Genomic DNA, 26,470 nt, shown 5'->3' on the forward strand with positions numbered 1-26,470 from the left:
GAACTGGAAACAGGGACTCCAACAGGTATCTGTACACCCCTGTTCATGGCAGCATTATTCACAATCACCAAAGTGGAAGCAACCCAAATGTCTATCAGTTAGCTTTCAAAATGAAGGGAATTCTGACATATACTCTCACATGGATGAATTTTGAGAACATTTTGCTAAGAGGAATAAGCCAGTAACAAAGGACAACTATTTTACGATTCCACTTAGATGAGGTACCCAGGGTAGTCAAATTCAATTTTATAGAGACAGAAAGTAAAATGGTGGTTGCTGGGAGCTGGGGGCAGGGAGAAATGGGGAGTTCATGTCTCCGTTTGGGATAACGAAAAATGTTTTGGAGATGGATGGCTGGCAAGGATTGCAGAACAGTGTGACTACACTTAATACTACAGAACCGCATGTTTAAAAATGGCAAATTTTATGTTATATCTATTTTACTACAATTTTCAAAATTACAGACTTATAATAAGGTACTCTGCGGGAGGAAAACAGATATCCATCTTCTAAATAAGATTTTAACATTTTGAACAGATATAATAGAAGAGCAAACACAGAGCAAAAGATGCCATCTGCTTATAATCCTCAACACAAGTGTTTTTTATAATCTGTTACTTCAACGTGCTATATTACAAAATTATATGTAAATACCCAAAACAAGGTGAAACAAAAATTAAAACTATTAAAACATGAAAATAGGGCGCCTGGGTGGCTCAGTCGTTGGGCGTCTACCTTCGGCTCAGGTCATGATCCCAGGGTCCTGGGATCGAGCCCCACATCGGGCTCCCTGATCAGCAGGAAGCTTGCTTCTCCCTCTCCCACTACCCCTGCTTGTGTTCCCTCTCTCATTGTGTCTCTCTGTCAAATAAATAAAATCTTTAAAAAAAAAATGAAAATAATACGGATTATACATAAGACACACATCCATACATAATACAGTAACATTAAACTCACTTTAATGTGAAAAGGAGATTAGGATTTCTTTCAAGTAAACTTGGGTATAACTGTTGTGTTGTTTCAATGGCTTCTCCCATTCTTCCTGCTAACACCAATTTCTGAATTCCTATTTAGAAAAAGAAAGAGATTAATTTTTTAAGAGTAGAAACATAAACTTAGTGGACCGTCAAAAAAAAAAGTAAAAAAAAAAACTTTAAGTACATTATTGTAACTAATTTCCATTTCTTTTTCTAAAATCATAGTTTCTATTAGGCAATCAAGGGGAAATTTCAGACACATTAAAAAATTAGAAAAACAAGTATTTCATAAACTATTCTTAAAAAAAATCACAAACTAATATGCAAGTAATACAGGAAAAATACCTGTTAAGCAATAATGAAGTATTAAACACTAAGATTAAAAAGATGGATGTGTTTATAGCCTACAGTGCGGTGCCGGCCTCACAGAATACTTTTCCCAATGTCATGTAGTTACACACACTAAAAATATGTACAGCTTTTAATATGTCAATCATACCACAATAAAGTGTTAAAAAAAAAAAAAAGACCATAGCAAGCATTAGAGAGAACATTCAAAATGTCTTATCAAATATGATAACCTTCTGCCCCCGGTACTATGAGAACGCTAGCCTTTGATAAGATCTGAATTCAACAGACATCCACTGAGCGTTCCCTGTGTGTCAGGCATTTGTTAAATTAGATGAGTATACAGAACGAGGAAGTGATCATCTGTTTGCCAGAGCTCATAACATAGTGAGAAAGACAGAGCATACAAGTAGTGACAACACAATGTGATTGGTGTTATTATAGCAAGTCTGACCTATAAAAAAAACTGTTGTCAAGCATCACGATTTCACACATGACGTTGTGTTTTGATGCCTAGCCTCTCACTACATCCATTACCCCCCGCGCCCCTCCTCCCCGGACGATGGACTAATGCCCACATTTAGAAGGCGAACTGCGGAAGAGTCACATGCTGACTCGCCCTTCGTAGAACAGGCCCCAGCTCTGGCCACAAGCCCTGGGACCGAAACAATAGAAACTTAAGATCAATACTATCTTAAGTTTAGATAGCAATTTAAATAATGCAAAGATTTACATTTCTTTTACATATTATCTTCGCTAATATCTAATCATGGGACAACTTTACCAACTAAAAAAAAAATTGTTTTGTTAAATGTTTACTTCCTAAAATCTAAAGCGAACATTTTTTAAGAAAAAAATGGTAAACACTTCTTAAACAACTTTCTCCAAAATTCTATCTTTCTACATCCAGAATGCTAACACAGTCTTATGTGAGTTTTTTGTAAGGTGATCTTCAAAAATGTCAATGAAAATAAATTTCAGAGGCACCAATTTTAATATATTTGAAACTTTATTTTAAAAAATAAAATTTCTAAAAATTGATATAACCAAACCTATAATCTGAAAACAAGTATTATCCATGCACCACAGGGTCCTTACTTTGTCTATTCTTAATGGAAGCTAATTCTTCTAGAACGGTCTGGTCTGTAGATCTGGCAAAGGCCTCTGCTGTGGCACAGTACCCATGGTGGACTAAATAAGATGAAACCATTCTTAAAATAAAAAGAAGAAACACACATCTTTTAGTCAAGAGAATACAGGCTTCATACTACAATTTATATAAAACAAGATCTACTCCTTTGTTACAAAACCAACCTATTCCCTTTGAAATAAGGCTTTAAGAACCTCAACTTTAAAGTTAAAAAAAAAAAAAAAAATCCTTTGTTCTAATCACGTAGTGGTTCCAAAAAGAGAACCGCAAATGCCGTGTTAGGACTACTCTCCCGAAGAATAACTGTCACTAGAGAAGAGCCACTGATAGACTTGATTCTTGGCTCCCCGTTATCCCTGGCTCCTTTCCTGGGACTTCCATCCTTACATTCAATCCTACTAACTGACCAAAATTTCTGTCTCACCTTTACTGTATCACCTATCCCAGGGAAGTGCTGGCATTTTATAAAATACAACAATTTCTAAGTAACAGATGAACTCTTTGTGTTGTGGAGTTCCACTCCTTTCTTTACTCATCTAAGGTTACAGGAGATGGGACCTACAAAATGTGAACCAAGAAATACTAAGGTGAACCGGAGAGAGGGTCTTTCAGAACGAGGTCTATGAGGGTGATGATACTGATCACTGAGAAACTGCCCTTCTAATCTCAATCAGTACCACTGTACATACAGGATGAAAGCGCCACACTTCCAAAGAACACTTTAAAAAAAAAAAAAAAAGTCATTAAGTGGTCAAAACACCTTTACATCTAACCACAAAAGGTTAGAAATACTATTGACTCAACAATATTAACCCAAATATCCAATATATCCAAACATTCAACTCCTAAACCTGCCTCCATCTGGCATGACTAAGGCCCTATCAGAAAGTGGTAGGAAGCAGTGATTCAGGAAAGAGGGATTAGGGGGCAGAGGGGAAAATCTCCAAGAAACAGATTTTTCATTTTATTTCATCTAATTGGTCAACTTGATTTAAAAGGGTAGGGAAGAGGTGCGCCTGGGAGGCTCAGTAGTTAAGCGTCTGCCTTGGGCTCAGGTCATGATCCCGGGGTCCTGGGATCGAGCCCCGCATCAGGCTCCCTGCTCCGCGGGAAGCCTGCCTCTCTCTCTCTCTCTCTCTCCCCCCACCCCCCCCCCCCGCTTGTGTTCCCTCTCTCGCTGAGTCTCTGTCAAATAAATAAATAAAATCTTGAAAAAAAAGGGGGGGTAGGGAAGAACTTTTTAAAATGACTTCCTAGGAGGTCATGGTGAGCGTCAATTTTATAAAGAATGGAGTGGAGGGTGGGGGCCTGCACTGGAGTCTGGTTACAGAATTAAGATAAATGCTTCCTCTACTAACTCTCCTGCTATGATGCTCAGCGGCAACCATTTTTAAAGCACGAAAGGGATGTGACCCCCAGGAGAGCAACTTATCCTAGCTCTAACTTGTGGGAACTGTGAGATCGTCAGCCAGGCTTTGCTCTTCTGTCACCTGCACCGGCAAAAATACCAGTGTAGAGGTTCTGTGTAATCCCAGATGATAATAGCTTCAGGGAAGAAGCATGTTTTCACAATCATCATCATGTCTTCCAATCATTATCTCCTCCAAAGAACACACACACAAATTTTTATTATATCTTTAAATGTGCAATTGTTCAAAGCAATTACACAGACACTTAAGACAAACTGTCAGATTGGTGGTATCTAAACGTCTCTGCTATTTTCCTGGGTGAGATGAGAGTAGTGAAAATGACTGTTTAAATTTCCTGGTACTTATTTAATTTTTAAGTCTGTACTTTTTCAAGCTTTAAGGAGCTACCATTTAGTACTACTGACACCCAGGAGTCATCTCTAGCCTTTTAGCAAAGGTATGGTCTAAAAAGTTGACTGTCCCAGGACTTACATTTTCCTGCTGATTTCCACTCCAGTGAAATTCTACTTTTCATAAAGAATGAGTTGAGATAAAGGTTGTTCACTTTATAGTACACCTTTACTGACACCCACTGTTTGCTCTGCTACCTACCCGTTCTGTCCCATCGTTATGATGGAATCCTAAGTATTTATCCTGCTTTTAGGAATTCTCACTCCATATTCCTAACTCTGGTCTTACTCCTTTTGCTGCCTCTTAAATGTCTATTAATAACATGTAAAAGTAAATTACATTAAAAATAATTAGTAAGATTTTAAAAACTCCTTCCATTGGAGGCTTTGGGTCAGATTTTCCTATTTAGAATAGGGGCACCTATGACCTCCCTGAATCTACATGAAAAATAATAGATTTAGCAAAAATGGGATCCTAATAAGCAAAAATAGCTGATACTATTCTTACAGAGTAACCCATTCACTGGAAAAAGAGAGTCAAATCTTGAAATACAAAACGTGCATACCAAGTCTGTATTCCAGTACATTAACTATACCATTATTTTGATGCTTTTCTTGCTGAGTAGTATTTCTTTATCCCCATACATATTTGAACTACTGCTGAACATAGCCAAGTTCATGTCCAAAACCCACAGCTCCTGAATTACACAATCTAAATTATCTTCCTAAATTTATCTTTTGCATTAGCACTAAAGCGAAACCTATGGAAAGCATTAAGTCCCATTACTAAGGATAGCAAATGAATTAACCTTAGTGATCTAGTGTCACTTTATTTCCTCCACCAAATTCATACGTCAGACTAAAATACAATTTTGTATGTGTGCCACCAAATAAAAAATTATTTTTAATTGTTTAAGTAGAGTGAACTGCTTTTTATAGAGATTAAGGTATAATCAATACATTAAAATTATTAGGATATATAAAAATTACTTTAAAATTACTTTTTATAGAGATTTAAATATAGATTTAAATATAATCAATGATACATAAGATTATTAGGATATAAATTAGATTAAAATGCTTCAGTAAATATTCTTTTACCCTAAAAGAATGTTTTATAAAAAATATATTTTGGAATAATAATGTCCATTCAAATATCTTCTTCACTTACTTTTGTATCATGGTTTGCCATTCGCCTTCCCGATCTCCAATAGGAAACCGGTCTATCTGTGCCTGTATTTTGGTTCTCCATTCTCGCATGTAGTCTTCTATATCAAACACAAAAGGATGCTGCCCAAAATTGGCATCAACGACTTCTCCTGGTGTTTGGAGCCCCACGGTAGGATATAAATTTGGCTGTAAGACAACACATTTCACTAGCATCTATCTATCCCTTTTATATTAAAGACTTTTCACTCTTTCATAAGCTCTCTTTAAAATAACAGAATACAATTTTCCTTCTTGTAATTTAAAATCGCAATCAAAACCAGTAGAGAAAGAAAAATAATCTAAATACAATTAAAAGCAAATAATCTAATAAAACAGACTTTGCTGGATGTAAAATACCACTTCCTATAATCTAATCATCAAGAAAAATATAAAACGTAAGCCACCTATTTTATTTATTCAGAGACTGTGTGGTATTATACTTCTAGTAAACAGAAACAAAAATCTTGCTCTTCAGAATAGGTCATATAATAGTTACAAAGATTTAAACTTAAACACGTAACTCAGACTTATCTTTCTATATATGATATGTATGATGCATGTCTAGAAACTGCATGTGAGGACTAGTTACCACAGAAGGACAATCCTAACCGGGCACGCACTACGTTAAGTGTACTAATTTCATTTCGCTGTACATCTGGCACGCCACTAAAAAGAGAGTGGTAAGAATTAATTGTAAGCAAAACACAGTGCCATTAAGAGTGGGGGTTCTCTTTATAAACACAAATGACTCAAATGCACCTATTTCTGGAGTGGAAAAGGATTTAAATATTCAAATTCACAGAGAAATGCATCTAGATATACTCCAAGATTTCGAGGCTGAACAATCAAGTTTAACAGCTTCAAGTACACAAAAACACACAAGTTCTTTTGGCTCTATCACTATTTGTTATATCTAAAGGTTGAACTACTGAATGCCTACAAACTAGCAGGGTTTAAACATACTAATAATCCTGTGAAATAATTATTGTTTGCATTACAAAGTTAGAGAAATTGAGGATTGGGGGTAATTAACTTGCTCATGGTCTACATTACGACAGAGAAGGGACTGGAACACAGATTTTTTTTTGACACCAAATCTAAGTTTAGTTTTTCTTCCTAGAAACTCCAAGTCCTACTTCATCACCATTCTCTGTACTTATGCCTTATTTCTTTGTTTTAATGGTTATCACAAGTATTTTCAGTACCAAATCAGGTGAGGATCAAGAGGGAATAATCTGGATGTAAATATAAGATGCTTAGATTTCACAGCAAAGAGCTAAGAGGATGTATGTAGAAACAATTGATCAATCAAGCAACCAAAGTCAGAAACAAAAGGAATACTGTGTCAAAATACTCAGAGACAGAATTGCACTGGATTGGGAAATAAATGGTAATGCAATGTATGCAAATGTACTGATTCTTAATCAACAAAACCAGCAAGTTCTTACAATTTTAAGCTGGAGACAAGTGAGATACTTGTTACAACCCTCTCATTTTACCACTGAGAAAACAGACCTAAGAGTGGGAGGGACTGGGGCGTCTGGGTGGCTCCGTTGTTAAGCGTCTGCCTTTGGTTCAGATCATGATCCCAGGGTCCTGGGATCGAGCCCCTCATTGGGCTCCCTGCTCAGTGTAGAGTCTGCTTCTCCCTCTCCCTCTCCCCCTGCTTGTGTTCCCTCTCTCACTGTCAAATAAATAAATAAAATCTTAAAAAAAAAAAGAAAGAAAGAAAGAAAGAAGAAGAGTGGGAGGGATTTATCCAAAAGCACACAACTTCTTAATGACACACATAAAGCAATTAATGCAAGCCTCACCATTTCTAACACAGTATTCTTTCCTTTAAACTCCATTACAAAATTATGACATACTTAAAAGTATTACATAAAGCCAAAGACTCTTAACAAAGATAACAAAAGAGTACAAGGCAATCCTGTTTGTTAAGCAGCATTTATAATTCTGATATTCAGCATTGCCCAGAGATGCTTTAAAAATGTTCTGTTTGCTAGGGGCGCCTGGGTGGCTCGGTTGGTTAAGTGTCTGCCTTGGGCTCAGGTCATGATCCCGGGGTTCTGGGATCAAGCCCCATGTAGGGCTCTCCGCTCAACGGGAAGCCTGCTTCTCCCTTTCCCTCTGTGCTCTCTCTCTCTCGCGTTCTCGCTCAAATAAATAAAATCTCAACAACAAAAAAAGTTTTTGTTTGCTAATCTAAATTTTCCTGACAAATTCAAGAAAATAATCATAACAATACTATAAATGAAAATCAACATTCAGGAATACTGATAAAATTGTGCCATAAAAAAGTGTAAAATGTTCCTGTGACAAAACATGCCATAAATGTCAAGACAAATGGACTTTACAACAAAAAAAAATCTGCACATATAAGAAAGGACCAACATTCTCAATGTAAACAATATTCTCACAATACAGGACAAAGATTAACAGACCAACTCAAATTTTTTTTTAAAGATTTTATTTATTTATTCATGAGAGACAGAGAGAGAGAGAGAGAGTGAGAGAGAGACAGAGGCAGAGGGAGAAGCAGGCTTCCCGCCGAGCAGGGAGCCCGATGTGGGACTTGATCCCAGGACCCTGTCCTGGGATCATGACCTGAGCCAAAGGCAGACACTTAACCATCTGAGCCACCCAGGTGCCCTCCAACTCAAATTTTTTTAAGGTGAGAGGTTTACAGGCAATTTGCAGAAGAAATATAAAATGACAATGAAAGTATGAAGAGACACTTAACCTCAATTTCCTAAAATACAAATCAAAACAAGAAGAATTTTTTTGTACATAATCTAATGTACAGAAGACCCTATGTTTAAAATATTTTATTATTGTATGTTTAAAATACCCAATGTTGATTGAAGGTTGAGACAACAAGCCCTCTCATCCACTATACACAGAAATGTAAACTGATATAATCTTTTAAGAAAGAAATCTGGCAAAGTCTATTAAAACTGACAAAGCAATTTCACTCGTAAGAATGAAATCCGACAGAGAAACAAATACGTGCAAACATATATGCCCTGCAGCATTATTTTAATGGCAAAATACTAAAAAGAATGTCCATTCACAGGTGGTATCACATACCACATTCACTGAAATTCAGACTCTAACGACTGTAAGATATGCCATCATTTTATGTCGAAGAAAAAAAACACTGCCCATTAAATCTGACAGGCCATAGAGTCTAAGATACACAACGATTTCATGTCAAAATATGAAAAATGTGCATCTTAGAAGTTGTGGTAGTACATCATACAATAAGATATTATAAAAATTTGTATACTGACACAGAAAGATATCCTATATATTACTAAATGAAGAAAGCAAGCTAGAGACTACATAAACTATGACCTTACTTTTTCTGTAAACATTTAAATGATGGACAGACGGGCTAACGTAAGTGCAGAAACAGACCTGGAAGGATATTCACTCAAGTCAACATAGTCATCTAAATAGGTTGGGATTATGAGAAACTTCTCTTTTGTACATTTCTGTATTTATAAACATTTATTATTTGAATACTTAACACTATATATTACTTCTGTAATCTGAACGCGATAAAAAACTAGAAGTGGTAAAGCTAGCTGGGGTCAATGAAAAGTAACTGTATTTTTTATACTACTTACTTAACTTTAAACCTGAAGAATTGGAGAGAAAGGAATTAGCCCTTAACTGGCTAAACTACTGGCTAAACTACATGTTTAAATACATACATATATATCTATCTATCTATCTATCTCAGACTTTTTAACTTGCTAGGCTATAGATTCCTAAAAAGGTAACGATGCAATTGTTTTTAGCATAACCACAGAGTTGTGCAACCATCACCACAACTTAATTTTACATTTTCATCATTCCAAAAAGTAACCTCGCACCTATTAGCGGTCCCTTCCCACCACCCATCCCGTAACCCCCGACAACCACTTTCTGACCCTACAGATCTGCCTATTCTGGACATTTCATACAAATGGAATTATATAATATGTGGCCTTTCCTGTCTTCTTTCATTTGGCATAATGCTTTCTTCCACGATGTAGCATGAACCTAGGCTGTGGATTTATGCAAAACAATGTTTTCGGGCGCCTGGGTGGCTCAGTCGTTAAGCGTCTGCCTTTGGCTCAGGTCATGATCCCAGGGTCCTGGGATCAAGTCCCACGTCGGGCTCCCTGCTCAGCGGGAAGCCTGTTTGTCCCTCTCCCACTCCCCCTGCTTGTGTTCCCTCTCTCATTGTGTCTCTCTCTGACAAATAAATTTTAAAAATCTTAAAAAAAGTAAAAAATAAAGAAAACAATGTTTTCTAGGAAACTTTCTAAATTAAAAAACATCTACATAAGAAGGGGAATTATAGGGGCACCTGGGTGGCTCAGTCGGTTAAGCGGCTGTCTTCAGCTCAGGTCATGATCTCAGGGTCCTGGGATCTCGGGCTCCCTGCTCAGTGGGGAGTCTGCCTCTCCCTCTCCCTCTGCCTGTTGCTCTGCCTGCCTGTGCTATCTCTCTATGTCAAATAAATAAATAAAATCTTTTAAAAAAAAAGGAATTATATAATATGTGGTCTTCTTATGTAGAATTAGTAGAATGAAAAGTAACAAAATGAGACATTCAGGAATGTCTTATGTAGAATTAGACAGAAATGAGAATAACTTAAGTCTCTATGAAGAGAATAAAAGATCTCCCAACTTCTGTTAACCTATGAAAAATACAGATCCTAAAAATATCCAAAAGCTAAATATATACAAAATCATATTCTCAATAGGATAATTCTGTTCTACTTTAAAGATGTTTTCTAATGAAAATGAAAGCAAATACTGTATCTATAAAAAGTAGATTTCAAATTGGCCAAAAGAACCGGAAAGCAGTTTCATTTTAAATGAGAGCAGCTTCTGTAACAAAAGGAGTTGACCTAATCCCAAACTGAATGAGTTTACAGACAGACACTTCCCAAAATGGTGAGGTGAGCTGGGGAAGAAAGATCATTTTGAAAAAGATACAAGGTAAACACGCTAGGTTCCATGATAAGTGTGATACCATCTAGATAAACTTCTGTTCTGTAAATATACCCTCTACCAGGATTTAATGCTGTAACTGGCTAGTGAGAGGTCACAGGTACAGAACACACAAACACTTCTTTGGTGGGGCCTTAAGAGAAAGACTAACTTTTTTTTTTTTTTTTTACTGCATATGTGGGAGTCCCAGAAGATCTGAGTCACAAAAATAAAAAGCTCTCAGAACCACTGTATTTAAAAAAACAACAACAAGAAAAACCTTCTGACAACCACCATAACCACCACTTTACCCACTGTTGTTACAAGGCTGAATATCACCACTGATTAATTACAGACAAGGCAAAAAACATAACTAGTGATTCTAAAATGGGACAAAAATAATCAGAAGATGACACAAAGATAGTCAACATGTCTACAACCAGCTTAGCCTTTTCAAAACTACCACCACTTGTACAAGTGAGGAACAAAAGCTCATAAAACATCTGCTCGCTCTGACAAGTCGGTTTTACTTGTTTAGGGCCACAAAAGAGGTAATAAATAAATAAATAAATAAATAAATAAATAAATAAATAAAACCCAAACACACAACCAGCTGAGCCTTTTAGCCAACTGCAAAGGAAACGGAGTGTCACCCGCAGCCTCTGAGAGAGATTTAAGCCACACCACCCTGCACGCACCCGGCAGCCCCGCCTGCAGCCTGCCTTCCACTAGGTATGGGACCATAGCCCCACTCGTCCACTCACGGATGTGAGGACTACCTTACTGCTCCACCCTTTATATTAACTCGTCTGCTCGCTACTGGAATCATTCTCATCAGCAAATAAACATTCTGGCAAATCAAAAAAATCTTTCACGGCCTCCATTTCTGCCACCAGCTACCATATCCCGCTTGCTTCCACCCTATTTCAGTCGAAATCCTCCACAAAGTTGTCTGTACGTTGTGATTTCCCTCCTATTCTCTCTCAAACCCTTTCCGGATCAGGACTTCTCCATCACTCACTCTACTGAAACTCTGTGCCAAAGTCACCAGCGTCCTCTACTCTGCTACTAAATCCACTGGTCAATTCTCAGTCCTCAGCCTATGTGTCCTATCACAGGGACATCTCCCACAGTTGATTTCGCCTTTCTTCTGGAGATGCTTTCTTCACGTGGCTTTGAGGACACACCCAGTTCTATTTAAGTCTGCCTCCTACCTCACGGATGCTCCTTCTCAATCTCCCTTTGCCGGTTCCTTCTCTTCTCCCCAACACACATGCCCCTCTTCTCTGCCTACACACACTCTCTCGTGGATGTCATCTGGTCCCATGACTTTAAACACGGAAATGCCAAGGATTCCCAAATTTTTGTCTCCAGCCCAGATCACTCTCTTACGTGGCCAACTGTACACTTGGGAACTCCATTTAACTTATCCAAAAATGATCTCCAGATCCCACACCCCCCCCCCTTAAAACCTGCTCTGCCTATATACACACTTCTCATATCAGTAAGTAACATCACCATTCTTTCCATTCCTCAGGCCAAGAATCTCAAAGTCCTATCCTCTCTCCTATTTTCACATCCAATCCATCATAAATTCTCTTGGCTCTCATCATATTTATTTTTTAACTCTTCAATCTACCTGGAACTTATTCTGGCATAAATATAAGATAAAATCCTAAGATTACATACTTTTTCAAAAAGATGAACACTGGTTCCATTACTGCTTATTAAATAATGCTTCCTAGTAAGCATGTTAATTTCAGACTCCGAATTTTCCTGGGCTTAGCAAAGTTGTTCTCTATTATAACTTCAATTTCTTCTGTTTTATTTTTTCTAGAATTTTCTTCAGGAATATTAATAATCTATAGATTGGATGATTACTCTCTGCCTCTGATTCTCCTGTCACCTTTCTCAAAACATCTCTGAAACTGGCATGTGTCTGACCAACAGTGGCACCTTACATCTCTCCGCTCAGGCAGCTGTCACTACCTGCACAGGTGTGAAACTACTGAAGAATAAGCTCTCTGAACACTCTGGAACTTGACTGTTTCTTCCTGTCGAAACAGCTGGATAACTGCTACCTCTAAGACATTTTAGTCAACAAGTCATGTATGGGCCAACTAAGAAAGAAATATCAGAGTTCTGGTTCTTGTAGTACCTTCTGGTAACGTGAAAAATTGATAGCATCAGAGCCTGCACAATGCAATCAGGAGCTTGGAAGAAAATGCCACAGACATAATGGAGAGCTCTTAAGAAATGGCACAGAAGACAGCATCACGTAGAAAACCATAGACATCAACTCTAAAAAAGTGGTTTAAAAGACTGGATTCTAAACATGAAGTTTGGGGAATACCTTAACCAACCTATATTCCTTATTTCATTATTTCCAGGTGTGCAAGTGATATTGATTAAAAATCTATATTTAAATACCCTAAGAGATCATTCAGTGAATACAAAATAACAAATTCTAAGGGATAACAAAGCACCCTATCCTAGTTTGTTGGTCTTCCCCCCACCCCCCATTAGTATTAGTCGTGATGCATGTTACAGTGGGCAGTCTTCGCCTTGGTAAACAAGGGATCCAGAAGCAAAGCAGATCCCAAATCTCTCATGATGTAAGTCACTATCACCAGCGGCCTGAATTTCAGCAATAGCCTCCTCACTTGTCTGCCTGCTTCTGCTGTAAATCCCTGCCCCAGGCTACTTTTCAACCAGCAGTCAGCGATCCTTTAAAAACTGAAGTTACACCATGAGAAGGGAGGCTGGAGGCTCGGAGGCTCATTTCACTCAAAGTAAATGCCCAGGTACCTAACAATGGCCCTCCAGGTCTCCTTGAGCCCGCTGACCCTCCCCCACCTCGATCTCGGACTCATCTAGCACTCTCTGACTTCGTCCCCTCTCTGGGACCCTTCCTTAGTTGGGCTCCTCTGCCTGGGACATTCTTGCTCTACCTACCCACTCCGTGGACTCCCTCGCTCCGTCCTAAGTCTCTGCTCACGTCCTCCCTTGCAAACCTTGGCAAAGGTGAGCGAACCGTACAGCCCATGTTCTGTCTTTGGTACTCCCACTTTCTTTCTCTATAAAGTACCTACCACCTTTTAAAATGTTATAATTTACTTGTCTTTAATGTATTGTTTACGCCTATTCCCCAGCTTGAATACTTCAAGAGGACAGAGACCTTCACCTGTTTTGATGCATGATGCATCCCAAGCACAGAACCTGCCACACAGAAGGCCCTCAATATACGCTGCATTAATAAATGACCACAACCGCTGTGCAGCCACTTGCCGAAAAGTTCAGCGATACCAAAGAAACCTATTTCAAGTGAATGCGGTGACAGTGACATTACAAGGTGTATTTTAAGTAATCAATTCTGATTTATTTTTTAGCTACAATGCAGTTCCCTTGTGCCAGGGCACCCGGTGTCGTTGGAGCCTGATTTCTGAAGGTGCACAGCAAAGGTGGCTAGAGAAAGGATCTCTAGTCTATGCATCGCATATAAACTTGATAAATATCAGTAAGACGGAATTCCAAATGTGCTTAATACCAGTTTCTTTATACTTCTTTTAATTAAAAATACAAAACAGTTTTTAAAAGAAAGTATGTCTTACCGGTAGGTCGGTGAAAGCAATACCTAAAAAACAAACAGAACAAAACAAAATAAAAAAAGTGGCATTAGACATGGTTTTTCAAAGGCAGACGATAGTGACAAGCTGAATTTATAACTGAAAACAAGGGAAGGAATGGCAAAGGAAGGAAAGGAAAAAAATTAAAACCTAAATATAAAAAATGAGACTAGTATTTCTCTCAGTAGCACCAACAGAGGTCTGAGTGAATGTTCTATCTCCTTTCCAGATCAACCTCCTTGTTAGTCACACACCAGTGTTATTTCTGAAGTACTGCGACTGCCTCCAAGACTTTGGTTCCAGATAGATCTTCTAAGCTATGTCAAGAACCATGTAAGAAGACTGGTTGCAAAAGAGTCACATCTGATTTTTGACCGACACCCAAGCTCCTTTACCCAGTCTTATCACTTAATCTTCCTCACCTAGATTTAGCTTTTAAGTAATTTTGGGGGGACGGGAAAGAAGAGATTTTTTTGTTACCAAGGGAAAAAAAGTGAATAATGTAAAATACAGTACTTTTGTTTCTTAAAAAATTTTTTTCTCATGAAAGTACATTCTCAAATAACTTTTGACTATTCTGTGAAAAAAACTCAAGTCCTCAAAGGATCAAGATTTATACAGTTGAGAATTTCTCGTGAATGTCCTCTGACAGTAACTTCACCAGAGTCATGTTCCAGATACAAGTCAGAGGAATGAGTCTACTGGCATCCCAAAGTGATGATTTGATAATCTTTCTTCAAATACTTAAATACATTACTTCACTGAAAATAAAATAAATAAACCAAATATTTCTGTAGGCCCTCATTCATATGTTTAAAAAGACTGAGCTCTAGAAAAACAGGAGATAGTCAGTTACTTTCAACTCTTCCAGTCTCAACACACATCAAAACAAAACAAGAACCACACCAGCACCACTACCTCTCCTGTGTTGATCGCCATCTAAAAATTGAGGGTGTTTCCATTAAATTATCTTTTAAGGTCTCCTCCCACTTGAGATTTTATGGCTCTGTAATTGTGTTGTATCATCAGAAAACACAACTATCTGACTCTACCTACTAAAGTAATAAAATTAATAGACAAACTGACTATACCTCTCTACCATATGATTTTGAATGAATGTATAAAAATAGTGGTTTGTAGTTAAGTCCTATTTTATGACTTTTAAAAACTAGTAAATTCATGTTGGCTTGTCAAAAGGAAAGCAAAGCTGGAGGTCCCCCAAGCCCCTATAAAACACTGATTACTTTTAACTTTATTAATAAATAAAACACAAAGTGACTATAGGCCAAATATGAAAATTTATTCTAAAATTTTCAGAAAACTAAAAAGGATACAGAAAACAGAATATTTTAATAAAATATTACCAATTATATCTTAGTATCTTAATGTAATTTAGCAGCCTAAAAAATTATCTTCCTCAAAGATGTCTACTATAGGAAACATTGTCTATTTTTACAGTTTTAGCCAAAATTCCTTTTTGTTAATAATTACTGAAATTCTCAGTCTTTACCAAAAACTCTAATGAAAAAGCTAACTCAATGCCACAGATTAACATTTTTGAGCACTGCCAAATATAGCTACCACACCTGTACACACTCAGCCTACAAAAAGGTGCCACTTTCATAAGCCAATAGACTTGAAATTTACACGGGAGACAATTTTTTTTTTATATATTTCTAATTTTCTGATTTGTCCAAGAGGCTTTTCAAAAAGTGATCTCCAATTGATGATCATGTTCAATAAAAAAGTCAAAAAACTTCCAATTAAGTTAACCTAGATACTGAACTGTTTCTCCTTTAACTATTTTCTCAAATAAGAACCTTTCCATTTCTATTTCTATGATCAGTAAATATATATTTTGAAAACCTTCATGAAACAGAAACTAAAGATATATCAGCTTTTGGGTAGAAATGGTCCACTTCGGGAAGTATAAAACAACAGTATATAATATTTTTATCTTCTAGATGTTAGAATTTGGACCAGAGGGAAGCATACTTCTGTGAAGACCCAGAGAGTAAATCTTTTCTGCTCTCCAGGCTCTATGGTCTTCGTCACAAGCACTCAGTCCTGCCACTGGACAGGAAAGTGCTATACACATTACACAAATGAATGGAGGTGGCTCTGTTCCCCTGAAACTTGACTTAAAGCACAGACAGGAGACCAATCTGGATCATGGGCCATGGCCTGCTGACCTCTGTTCTAGAAGAGTAACTTTTTACCACTGCATCCCCAGCATCTAGCCCACATTCTGGCAAACAATGATAATAAACATGTAATGAGTACTCACTATGTGCCAAGTGAACTCCTAAGAACTTTGCATGCATCATTTCAGTCTACTTTAACAACCAAAGAAACGTTAGGTATTACAGTCATTCTGTTTTACAAATTGAGGTACAGAAATATTCATAAGGTCATATGGCCTAAGCCAGGAGACAAACCCAGGGAACTAAAGAACCCATATTAACGGCTCTTATATTGCCTATGTGCTTAATAAACATTAAATTTATAAATGAATATTGACAAATGTCTCAAAAATTTAAAATTAGAACGTGATTTTATCATTAAGTACCCTTTTCTTAAGTATCTCACATTTTAAAAATAGTTTTCTTATTAAAGAGAAAATCTCAATATAAATGTTTGTGAAAATCTAATAAGAAACAAATAAAATCACATCACCTATGATCTTTTCATCTCCCAAAACAAAATTTCTTGTCCGGAATAAAGTTTTTAAAAGCTGTAAAAAGACTAATTTTGGTTTTAAAAATACACCTCCTTTTGCATTTTTGAATCAAAAGTCATACCTAAAAACAGATTTCTGCAGTTTAATTTAAGATTAAATATCCTAAGCAACTAAGGCAACTAAGACCATCCTGGGTTAAATGCTTTGATAAGTCAGCCAGAATAGGAACAAGAAATAAACTAAAAAGGCTGCATCCTCTGGAAACTGGTTGACCACAGCAATCAAATCACAAATACACGTATCTAGCTTGGTATCCTGAATCACCATTCTTGTACCAATGCAATATGAGGGTCTACTGTGGACTTGCGACAACCTTTATGTCAGATAAGACAGGACTTCAAAATCAATATTAATAATTAGAAGGAAAAGACTTAAGCTGAATATAAAAGTGAAGACACTAATTTTGTATCAGGAATATGCTGAGACACTAAAAAGGAACAGCTATTACCAATACAGCCAGAAATTGAGAGTTTTCTACTATGAAGTGAAAGACAACAGTTTTTGTGTTCTATTAAAGAACATCTATTAGATGCCTAAGGACACTATTTGCAGTCTAATTTTTAAATACTATTTATGAGCACACCAAAATTTTTGCCTTCTGAGGCTAGTTTCTGCTTCCTTTCACTTTACCTCATCAGGAGTAATTTGCTTTGAATCAAGACTTTTCAGATAATGTCACACCATTTTATTTTTAAAGCATCAGTCTTACTATCCTTTATAGTTTCTGTATAAAAACAAAACCAAAAAAAACTTCTAAGAAAAGGGAATGTAACAACCACACACAATTCTCAATTTGAAACGCTACGGGTACATGTGCAACTAAAAAGCCTAATGTTCTACTAGTCTTAGAATGGCTACGCTTCTTTATGTTTTCATTAATTTACTTTTTTATTCACCATCTGTCTTTTATCCTTAGACATTTTGCTGTTATGGTTTGAGTTCTGCTCCATTCTGCACCACAGTTAGCAGGCCTGCCCTTTTAGTAGGTCAAATGCCTTCCGTCTGGTTGACAGTATCAAGCCTTTCCTTCTTTATTACCCCATACTACACTAAAAACTGACAGCCTTCTTCTCTTAGTACCTGTTACCCAGAGAATTCAGTCATACTATGAAGTGTTTAGTGTTTTACTCAAAGCAGAAAACACAGCATTTCTATTACTAGAATAAATAGGTGAGGACGGGGATTATTTTCACAGTTATTCCCATACATGTGATACAACATGACTTTCACAGAACACAAATTATCACCATTTCTTCAACTTCCACCCGGAAAAAACAAAGAAATAATGTCCAGAGGCATGTATTTATAATCGAGGACTACATAATAAATGTGACCACCATGCTGTTAAGTACAATAATAATCACAATATTTGATTATTTTACATGCAATACAGTATCTTAGTACCTAAACTATGTCCATTCTTGGTGTAGAAGCAGGTATTGTTGATAAGGTTAACACAACAGCCAATGACATCACCAGTCGTAAAAGTTGGTCCATAAGGTTGTCCCGTTCCGGAAGAACAAAATGAATGTCCATCATCCCCATGATAACCATATGAATGTTTATCCCAGCCTAAAGAGAAAGTTCCAGTATATTTACAATGAAAAGTAAGGTTCCTCTGTACTAGAGCTATTCACTAAGATTATGGCAAGATAAGCAAGAGTAGTACAATAGATGACAGCACAAAGATAAAATCCCCAAATGTACATTTAAATTTCCAACAATTACACCACATGATTTCTACATTAAAATACTGTTTACAACACTAAGGAAAATAAATCTGCCACACAGAAGACTAAAACATGTATTAAAGAAGACTCCTACCGTTAAAAAAACCCAAAAAACAGCAAGACACATTTTCCATGCATATTTCCTTTGCTAACAGACCAAAGGAATTTTGCTTTGATTTAAACACACACACACACACACACACACACACACACACACAGTTTAATATAAAACAGAAGATTTTTCTATTTTCAAAAAGTTTCCCCCCAAATTATTTTTTACCATTAGTAAAAAGAATACCAGAAAATATAATCCAAGGATCACTTTCATCTGATTAATGGTTTTGGGAAACAGTTCTGCCATCTCAACTGACACCTTCCTTGGTTTACTTTTACTATTAGCCTACATTCCCAGAATATTAAACAAATGAAAACAGGTTAAAGGCCAGGAATGTGCTGGGTAGCAAAGAGAATCGATCACATTAAAATATTTAAAATAGTTGATAATGACTATGTAATGGAAGTTAAAATACCAAAACAAGCAAAGACATAAAACAAAAAAAATGCACGGTAGATGTAAATTTTGCTAAATAGCACAAAATTTAAATTTCTAAAAACCACTTGGCTTCCACTTTGAACTTGCAACATACGGGGATTAAAACCACAGAAAAATCAATGTATTTAACTATTTCAAATTATTACTTCAAATTTTTAGCCAGAAAGATGTAGTCATAAGACAGTACTATAACTCAATTACAAGTACCTGGTAGTCTATTCATGTTCACACCTTGAGCAGAAAGACCAATTCCCATGTAACTGTTAAAAAAAAGGGGGGGGGGTAGAGAGGAAGAAAAGCAGGTTATTATAACCATATATGTAAAAATTACCAAATACTCTGAAACATATCAAAACCCAACCCAAGTTGAAACTCACAAGACAGTTACAATAAAGTTTTACAATTCATTAAACAGCAAAAAAGGCAATATTAAGCAACAATAAAACCGAAATTCACAGTAAATTCCTATAGTTCTCATTCATAAATACACCCAAAGTACTAGTAATAATTATGCACTCTACTAACAACTTAAACACCTTTCAACTTATCTACACTTTAGTATTTAGGATTAAGACTTCTAATAAAGGGGCGCCTGGGGGGCTCAGTTGGTTAAGCATCTTCCTTCAGCCCAGGTTATGATCTCAGGGTCCTGGGATCAAGCCCCGCATCAGGCTCCCTGCTCAGCAGGGAGTCTGCTTCTCCCTCTCCCACTCCCCCTGCCTGTGCTCCCTGTCTGTCAAATAAATAAAATTAAAAAAAAAAAAAAAAAAAGACTTCTAGTAAAAAGTGTAGGGGGACTTGTGGAAGAAAAAGGAAACAATAATTAGGAAACTACTGTATTTCCAAAAAGACACAGTAATAATCTAGACCACAAAAAAAGACATGGATACATATTTGGAAAAAATGTCAAATTCATGACATTTGAAATATTTAATAAAATTACACTTAGAAGTATGTACTGTATGGTATCCATGTACTGGTTTTCTCAGAGTTTGGCAAAATGACAAAATCAAATTAAACATGGGACTCTTAGTTTTTAATTTATCAAACTCAAAGAACAAAATTATCTCCAAAAAAAGAAATATAAAAGGAAAAAGTAATTAAGGTATGTGATTCATTTTTAAAAGCATGTAAAATATTAATAAAACCTAATAAAAGATAGCTGAAAAGTGGGAAGAGTATAAAGCAATACACTTCTAAGTACTGTTGCAAAAAAGAAAAGAAAAGCCACCAACTAAAGAAAAGAATAAAGTGAATCCAGTTTGTGAAAGGCTAATTGACCATGACTGCATCAAGAGTTAAAATGGCACTTGATAAATTTCAGCTACCATTTTATTTTTTAAAGATTTTATTTGAGAGAGAGACACACACCCCCAGAGTGTGAGCAGTGAGCACCAGCAGGAGGAGGAGCAGGGGCAGAGGGAGAAGCAGACGCCCCACTGAGCAGGGAGCCTGACATGGGCCTCGATCCCAGGTCCCCAGGATCATGATCTGACCTGAAGGCAGATGCTTAACTGACTGAGCCACCCAGGTGCCCCCCAGCTACCACTTCAATAAAAACTCAAGCAAAATAAAAGCAAACTAAAATAAGACACACTTTTTTCCAAATCTAAAACGGCAAGATATTCAACAGTAAACACTGAAGCCATTTCCATTAAAATCAGGACATGGAATTGTGTATAACTGTTAAACATTATTTTAATTTATAATATGATTTAATAATAAAATGAATTTAATAATTTAATGATATAATTTAATAATATAATGAAAACAACCAGTATAATATTAAAAGATATAAAATAATCTTTATTTATAGTTGCCATGATTATATACATAGAAAACTACAGAAACTACTAAAAGCTTTTAGAATTACAGTGGACCCTATAACAATGCAGAGGGGTGCTGGGGTGCTGACTCCCATGTGGTCAAATATCCATGTATAACTTGGTTCCCCCCCAAACGTAACTACTGGAGCACGTGGGTGGCTCAGTCGGTTAAGCATCTGTCTTCAGTGCAGGTCATGATCTCTGGGCCCTGAGATTGAGCCCTGCATCGGCATCAGGCTCCTTGCTCAGTGAGGAGTCTGCTTCTTTCTCTCTCCGTCTGCCCCTTTCCCCCACTCGTGTTCTCCCTGTCTCTCAGATGGATAAAATCTTAAAAAAAAACAAAACAAAAAAACAAACCCAAACTAATAGTCTGCTATTGACTGCCTTATGGATAACATGAACAGTGAAGTGACATGAATTTTGCAGATTATATATATTATATACCATACTCTTAGAATAAGGTCATAAGGAAGAAAAAAGAAAATGTTAAGAAAATCATAAGAAAAATACATCTATAGCACTGTACTGTATTTACCGGAAAAAATGTGCACATAGGTGTACCCACGCAGATCAAACCTGTATTGTTCAGAGGTCAAGTGTAATTAAGTTTTTTGGCAAAGTGACTGGATAAAAAAAAAAAAGAAAGAAAATTTAAATGTCTCTTCTAGTAATACCAGGTAGAGGAAAAAAAGTAGTGTAAATATACCAGTCACAAAACTATAGAAATCATAAAACAGGAATCTCAAGTAAGGCGCAAAAACAATATATAAAAAGCTGTAAATAAATGGATATACTATGTATCTGGATAACCTGACAATACAAAAAAAGGCTATCTTTCCAAAATTAATATATAAATGTAATAAGACTTAAGATTCCCAATAAATTTTCAAAACCAGAAAATGATTTTAAAGTTCAGATGTAAAAATACAGAATTTTAATCAAGAAAAATATTTTCAAAAAGAAAAGTAACTTCGTGTTTGCCCTACACTAGACAGTAAAACTCCAAGTGAGCTGAACTCACAAAAGCAATATTTCTATCAGTAGCAGGTATCAAGTTTAAGACAAGAGTGACAAAACATCAAGAAACAACATTTAGATACCTAGAATAAATCAAGAAGATTTATTGTGTATTTTAGTTCAGCCCTCTGTTCCAAACTTAAGTATTGGGGGGATAGTCTTAAGAAGGTACAAGATTCAAGTCTTGGAGGAGAAGAAATACAAAGCTATGAGCAGGGATACAGCTAGGGACTTGTAAAGCTCTGCGTCTCTGAGCACTCGTGAATGGCTACGAGGTTCCCCTTCTGAGGACACAAGGACTAAACATGCTCCACAGAAGGAACATCGGTCATGGTCGCCGCTTAAAGCCAAAAACTGGCTTTCAGATAGGCTCCTGAAAGAAGATAAGGAAATGCTTATACCACCTGTTGCCTTGGCTAAAGCTTATTGGACGCTGCAGTCTACTTAAGAGATGCAGAAGTCTCTTGACTAATACGGAACAAAGCAGTCGAACGAATCAATGATTGAATTGGCAAGGCTGATAATTCACCTTGGAAAAGAACCTGAAAACTCTAATGTACACCTGCTTTTAGTTTGCATTAGGAAGTACAAACCGTAATAAAGAGAAGTACAGAAAAAGATGAACAAAATGAACAAATCCTTTAGATTTCCCAATCAAAATGAGACTACAGAAGCAAAATTCTAAAACACACCAAATACACAGAAGGCCAGGGAAATCTACAACTGCAGCAAGAACGCATTCTAGACGGGACATGAACAAGTGCCAAGACAAAGAGGACATTTTAAAAAGTACATTTAGGGTACGTAAAAGAAAAAAGGAACCATTAGCACTGAAAGTTAAAGCCGAACATCAATATTTATGGAGATATTTAGCTAATTTTCCACAACTTAAAAATATATTGTTGAATTGAAAATGCATACCACACTGAAGAAGATAAAAATAAACTCTCATGTGGGTCCACTGTAGAATATCAACAACACATAATCCTAAAAGCTTCGAAGAGAAAAGGCAAATTATCTCAAAAAACAAACAAAAAAACCATTAATGACAATAAACAATGGCACAAAGTACTAAGGGTAAAGAACTGCCAGCCTAGAACTGAATGTCCAGATAAAGTATGACTGAAAATGAGGGCAAAATAAGGTATTTTAAGACACTACAAAGCTAACAGCTTACTACCCACAGAACCTCACAAAAGAACTATTTGAGGATCTGCTTTAGTAGAAAGACAAGTGGAAAAAAAAAAAAGAACAGAAGAAATACATGGGTCAAAGAAACAATAATCAGCACAAAAAACGATGAAATACATAACTAAAAAGAACTAGATTCTTTAAAAATACTACTGTTTCTAAAATCTATAACCCATATATAACGTGCTAGAATACAACTAATGGTATTTTACATATAAAGACATAGGAAAACATCACCCACATTCAAGAGAAAAGAAAGAAAATGACTCTGAGATGATGAAGTGTTTGAAATTAAAATATAAAGAATTTTGAAGCAGCTGTTGTTACAATGCCCAAGGATGTAAAGGGAAATGTGCTTGTACTGAATGAAATGATAGCGATTTCAACAAAGAAAAAGAATAAAAAAACCCCAAATCTGAAAAAATAAAAAATACCTGAAATAATCATTTACTTATGTACTTAATGGCACACCGGAAAAGGCAAAACAAGTAAGTAAAGATGAAGACAGAGCAATCTGAAGAACAGAGAGAAAAAATATTAAGGGAAAAAAAGAAAGCCCCCTGAGGCAGCATCAAAAGGTCTAACATACATGTAACCAGAGTCCCACAAAGAAAAAAAGAGAGTGGGTTAAAAATTTTGAGAACAGGAGCGCCTGGGTGGCTCAGTCATTAAGCATCTGCCTTCGGCTCAGGTCGTGATCCCAGGGTCCTGGGATCGAGCCCTGCATCGGGCTCCCTGCTCCACAGGAAGCCTGCTTCTCCCTCTCCCACTGCCCCCTGCTTGTGTTACCTCTCTCACTGTGTCTCTGTCAAATAAATAAAAAATCTTAAAAAAAAAAAAATCCTAAATATTAAAAAAAAATTTTTTGAGAACAATTTCCCAGATTTGGGAAAAGAAAAACATTTATAAATTCAAAAAGCATGGCAAACCTCAGCAGGTTAAATACAAAGAAAAGCACGCCTAGGCACAAATCAGTCAAACTGCTGAAAACTAAAAAACACTGAAAGCAGCCAGGAAAAAAAAGACATTTTAGTGTCATAGGAACACTGAGCTGAATACTCATTTGTGCATTTCTCCTAAGAATATATGAAGCCCAGAAGAGAGTGAAATGAAATCTCTATCAAACCGAAGAGGGACTCATGTTATATTATCACATTTAAGGTCCTTAAATTCACTGCACTATACAAAATCATGCAGTAAAAACCACAGGGCTTATGGGAAAAAATGGGGTTAAGAGCACAGCATTCCCAAACTCCATCAGTAACACATTAAAAAAGAGAAGAACCCAATTTAAAAAAAACCCAAAATTCAGTAAGAACGATTTTACACATGCTAAATTGTTTAAAATACATAAACACTACAATAAATATGGCACTTTACACTGAAAAAGACCTAAAGTTTACTTGGGGAAGTAGGTGACACAGCACTATAGCTTGTGGGTTATTGTGAAGTGCTGGAAGGAAAGTTACTTGACGGGCAAATCTGTCCCAGCAGATGTGGACGGGTGTGGCTTGTAATACAGTGAACCAACATAGTTGGTACATGTTTGAGGTGTTGCAGGATATATAAAAACAAGCTGAAATTCAACAGCAGTGAGGGAGTGGCAAGATTTTTAAAACACATGAACAAAAATGTATTATTGTGGTATTATGTGTTTAGCAAAGGAAACAAGACATAGAAAAATTTCAGATCAATGTATCAATACAGATATTTACGAATTTTACATTTATTAGCATTTTTAAAATTATGGTTGTACCAAATATCAAATAACAGAGACTAAGAAGACTAGTTTAATTCCTACTACAGATAGGTTTAAGTCTACTAAGCTTATTAGTTTCCCATCTGTTCTCTCCATTCATCCTCTGTGTTCTTTGTATTTTTCTATATTTAAACTTTGTTAACTTTTTGCTATACATTTTGGTATTGTATTAATGAACACCATAAGTGTTAAAAACTGCATCTTTGACATATCCTTGATTGAATTAGTATATTTATCACGTGATGACAATGTAAAACACAAAACTTTTTAAAGCCTGTTTACCTCTTCCCACATTTTTGCTACCGTCGTCATGTTTTATTTCTTAAGATTTTACTTATTTGTCAGAGAGAGAGAGAGAGAGTACAAGCAGGGGGAGCTGCAGGCAGAGGGAGAAGCAGGCTCCCCGCTGAGCAAGGAGCCTGATGTAGGACTTGATCCCAGGACCCTGGGACCATGACCTGAGCCGAAGGCAGACACTTGATCAATTGAACCACCCAGGTGTCCCATGTTTTATTTCTTTATATGTTGCACACTCCACAAGAATGTCACCGTTATTGCTTTATACAGTTAATGCTATTTTACTCTACTAGATACACAACAGACTTATCATCAGAAACCATGGAAGCCAGAAGGCAGTGGGATGATCTACTGCGATGCTCAAAGAAAAGCCTGTAAAGCAAGAATTCTATACGAAGCAAAACTATATTTCAATAATGGAGAAACAAAGATATTCCCAACTAAACACAAACTGAAAATTTGTCACTAACAAACCTGCTATCACAAACTGAAAATTTGTCACTAACAAACCTGCTATTAAGAAATAATAAGGCAAAAAAGAAAGGAAACTAGATAGTAATTCAAATCCACACAAAGCAAGGACATCAGTAAAGATAACTACATAGATAAACATAAAAGACAGTATAGATGACTTGTTTCTAATTCTCTTCTAGCTAAAAAAAACATAAAGCAGTAATTATACCACTTTGGGTTTAAATTGTATACATACATAATTTTATGACAATAATAGCAAAAAGGAGAAGGGAGAAAATAGATATATTCTGGAGCAAAATTTAACATACTATTGGAATTAAGTTGTATCAATCCAAATTAAAATATTATCTGAGTAATCCACCAGAGCAACCACTAAGAAAATAATTCAAGGGGCACCTGGGTGGCTCAGTCAGTTAAGCGTCTGACTCTTGGTTGTGGCTCAGGTCATGATCTCAGGGTTCTAGGATCCAGCCCTGCATTGGGCTCTGCACTCAGCAGGGAGTCTGCTTGGGATTCTCTCTCTCCCCCTGACCCTCTCCCTGTTCACTCATTCTCTCAAATAAATAAATCTTTAATCAAAAAAAAAAAAAAAAAAGAACTCAAGAACTACAGAAAAGAAACCACAATGAAATTAAAAGGTATACTAGAAAACATTTAATTCATACAAAAGAAAGCAACAAGGGAAGAACAGAGAAAAAGATATAACACATGTAACAGTAAATATCAAAATGGCAGACTTAAGGACTATGTTATCAATAATGAGAAT

The 26,470-nt window shown here is 36.4% G+C and overlaps 1 protein-coding gene across 1 annotated transcript in view; it reads right to left on the minus strand.

Annotated features, from left to right (window-relative positions):
- Positions 1 to 26,470, minus strand: part of RANBP9 (RAN binding protein 9) — a 91,723-nt gene that overhangs the window by 20,592 nt on the left and 44,661 nt on the right. The window contains exons 3-8 of the mRNA XM_088024125.1: positions 19,348 to 19,400; positions 18,262 to 18,429; positions 14,103 to 14,125; positions 5,466 to 5,650; positions 2,424 to 2,536; positions 958 to 1,066 (exon numbers count right to left, since the gene is read on the minus strand). Of these exons, the coding sequence (XP_087880251.1) occupies positions 958 to 1,066; positions 2,424 to 2,536; positions 5,466 to 5,650; positions 14,103 to 14,125; positions 18,262 to 18,429; positions 19,348 to 19,400 (651 nt within the window). The remainder of the gene's footprint in view (positions 1 to 957; positions 1,067 to 2,423; positions 2,537 to 5,465; positions 5,651 to 14,102; positions 14,126 to 18,261; positions 18,430 to 19,347; positions 19,401 to 26,470) is intronic.

The sequence above is a fragment of the Eumetopias jubatus genome, unplaced genomic scaffold (genome assembly GCF_037043125.1).
Source record: "Eumetopias jubatus isolate StellerSeaLion01/CBP00866 unplaced genomic scaffold, mEumJub1_p1.0 scaffold_6, whole genome shotgun sequence".
Lineage (NCBI taxonomy): Eukaryota > Metazoa > Chordata > Mammalia > Carnivora > Otariidae > Eumetopias > Eumetopias jubatus.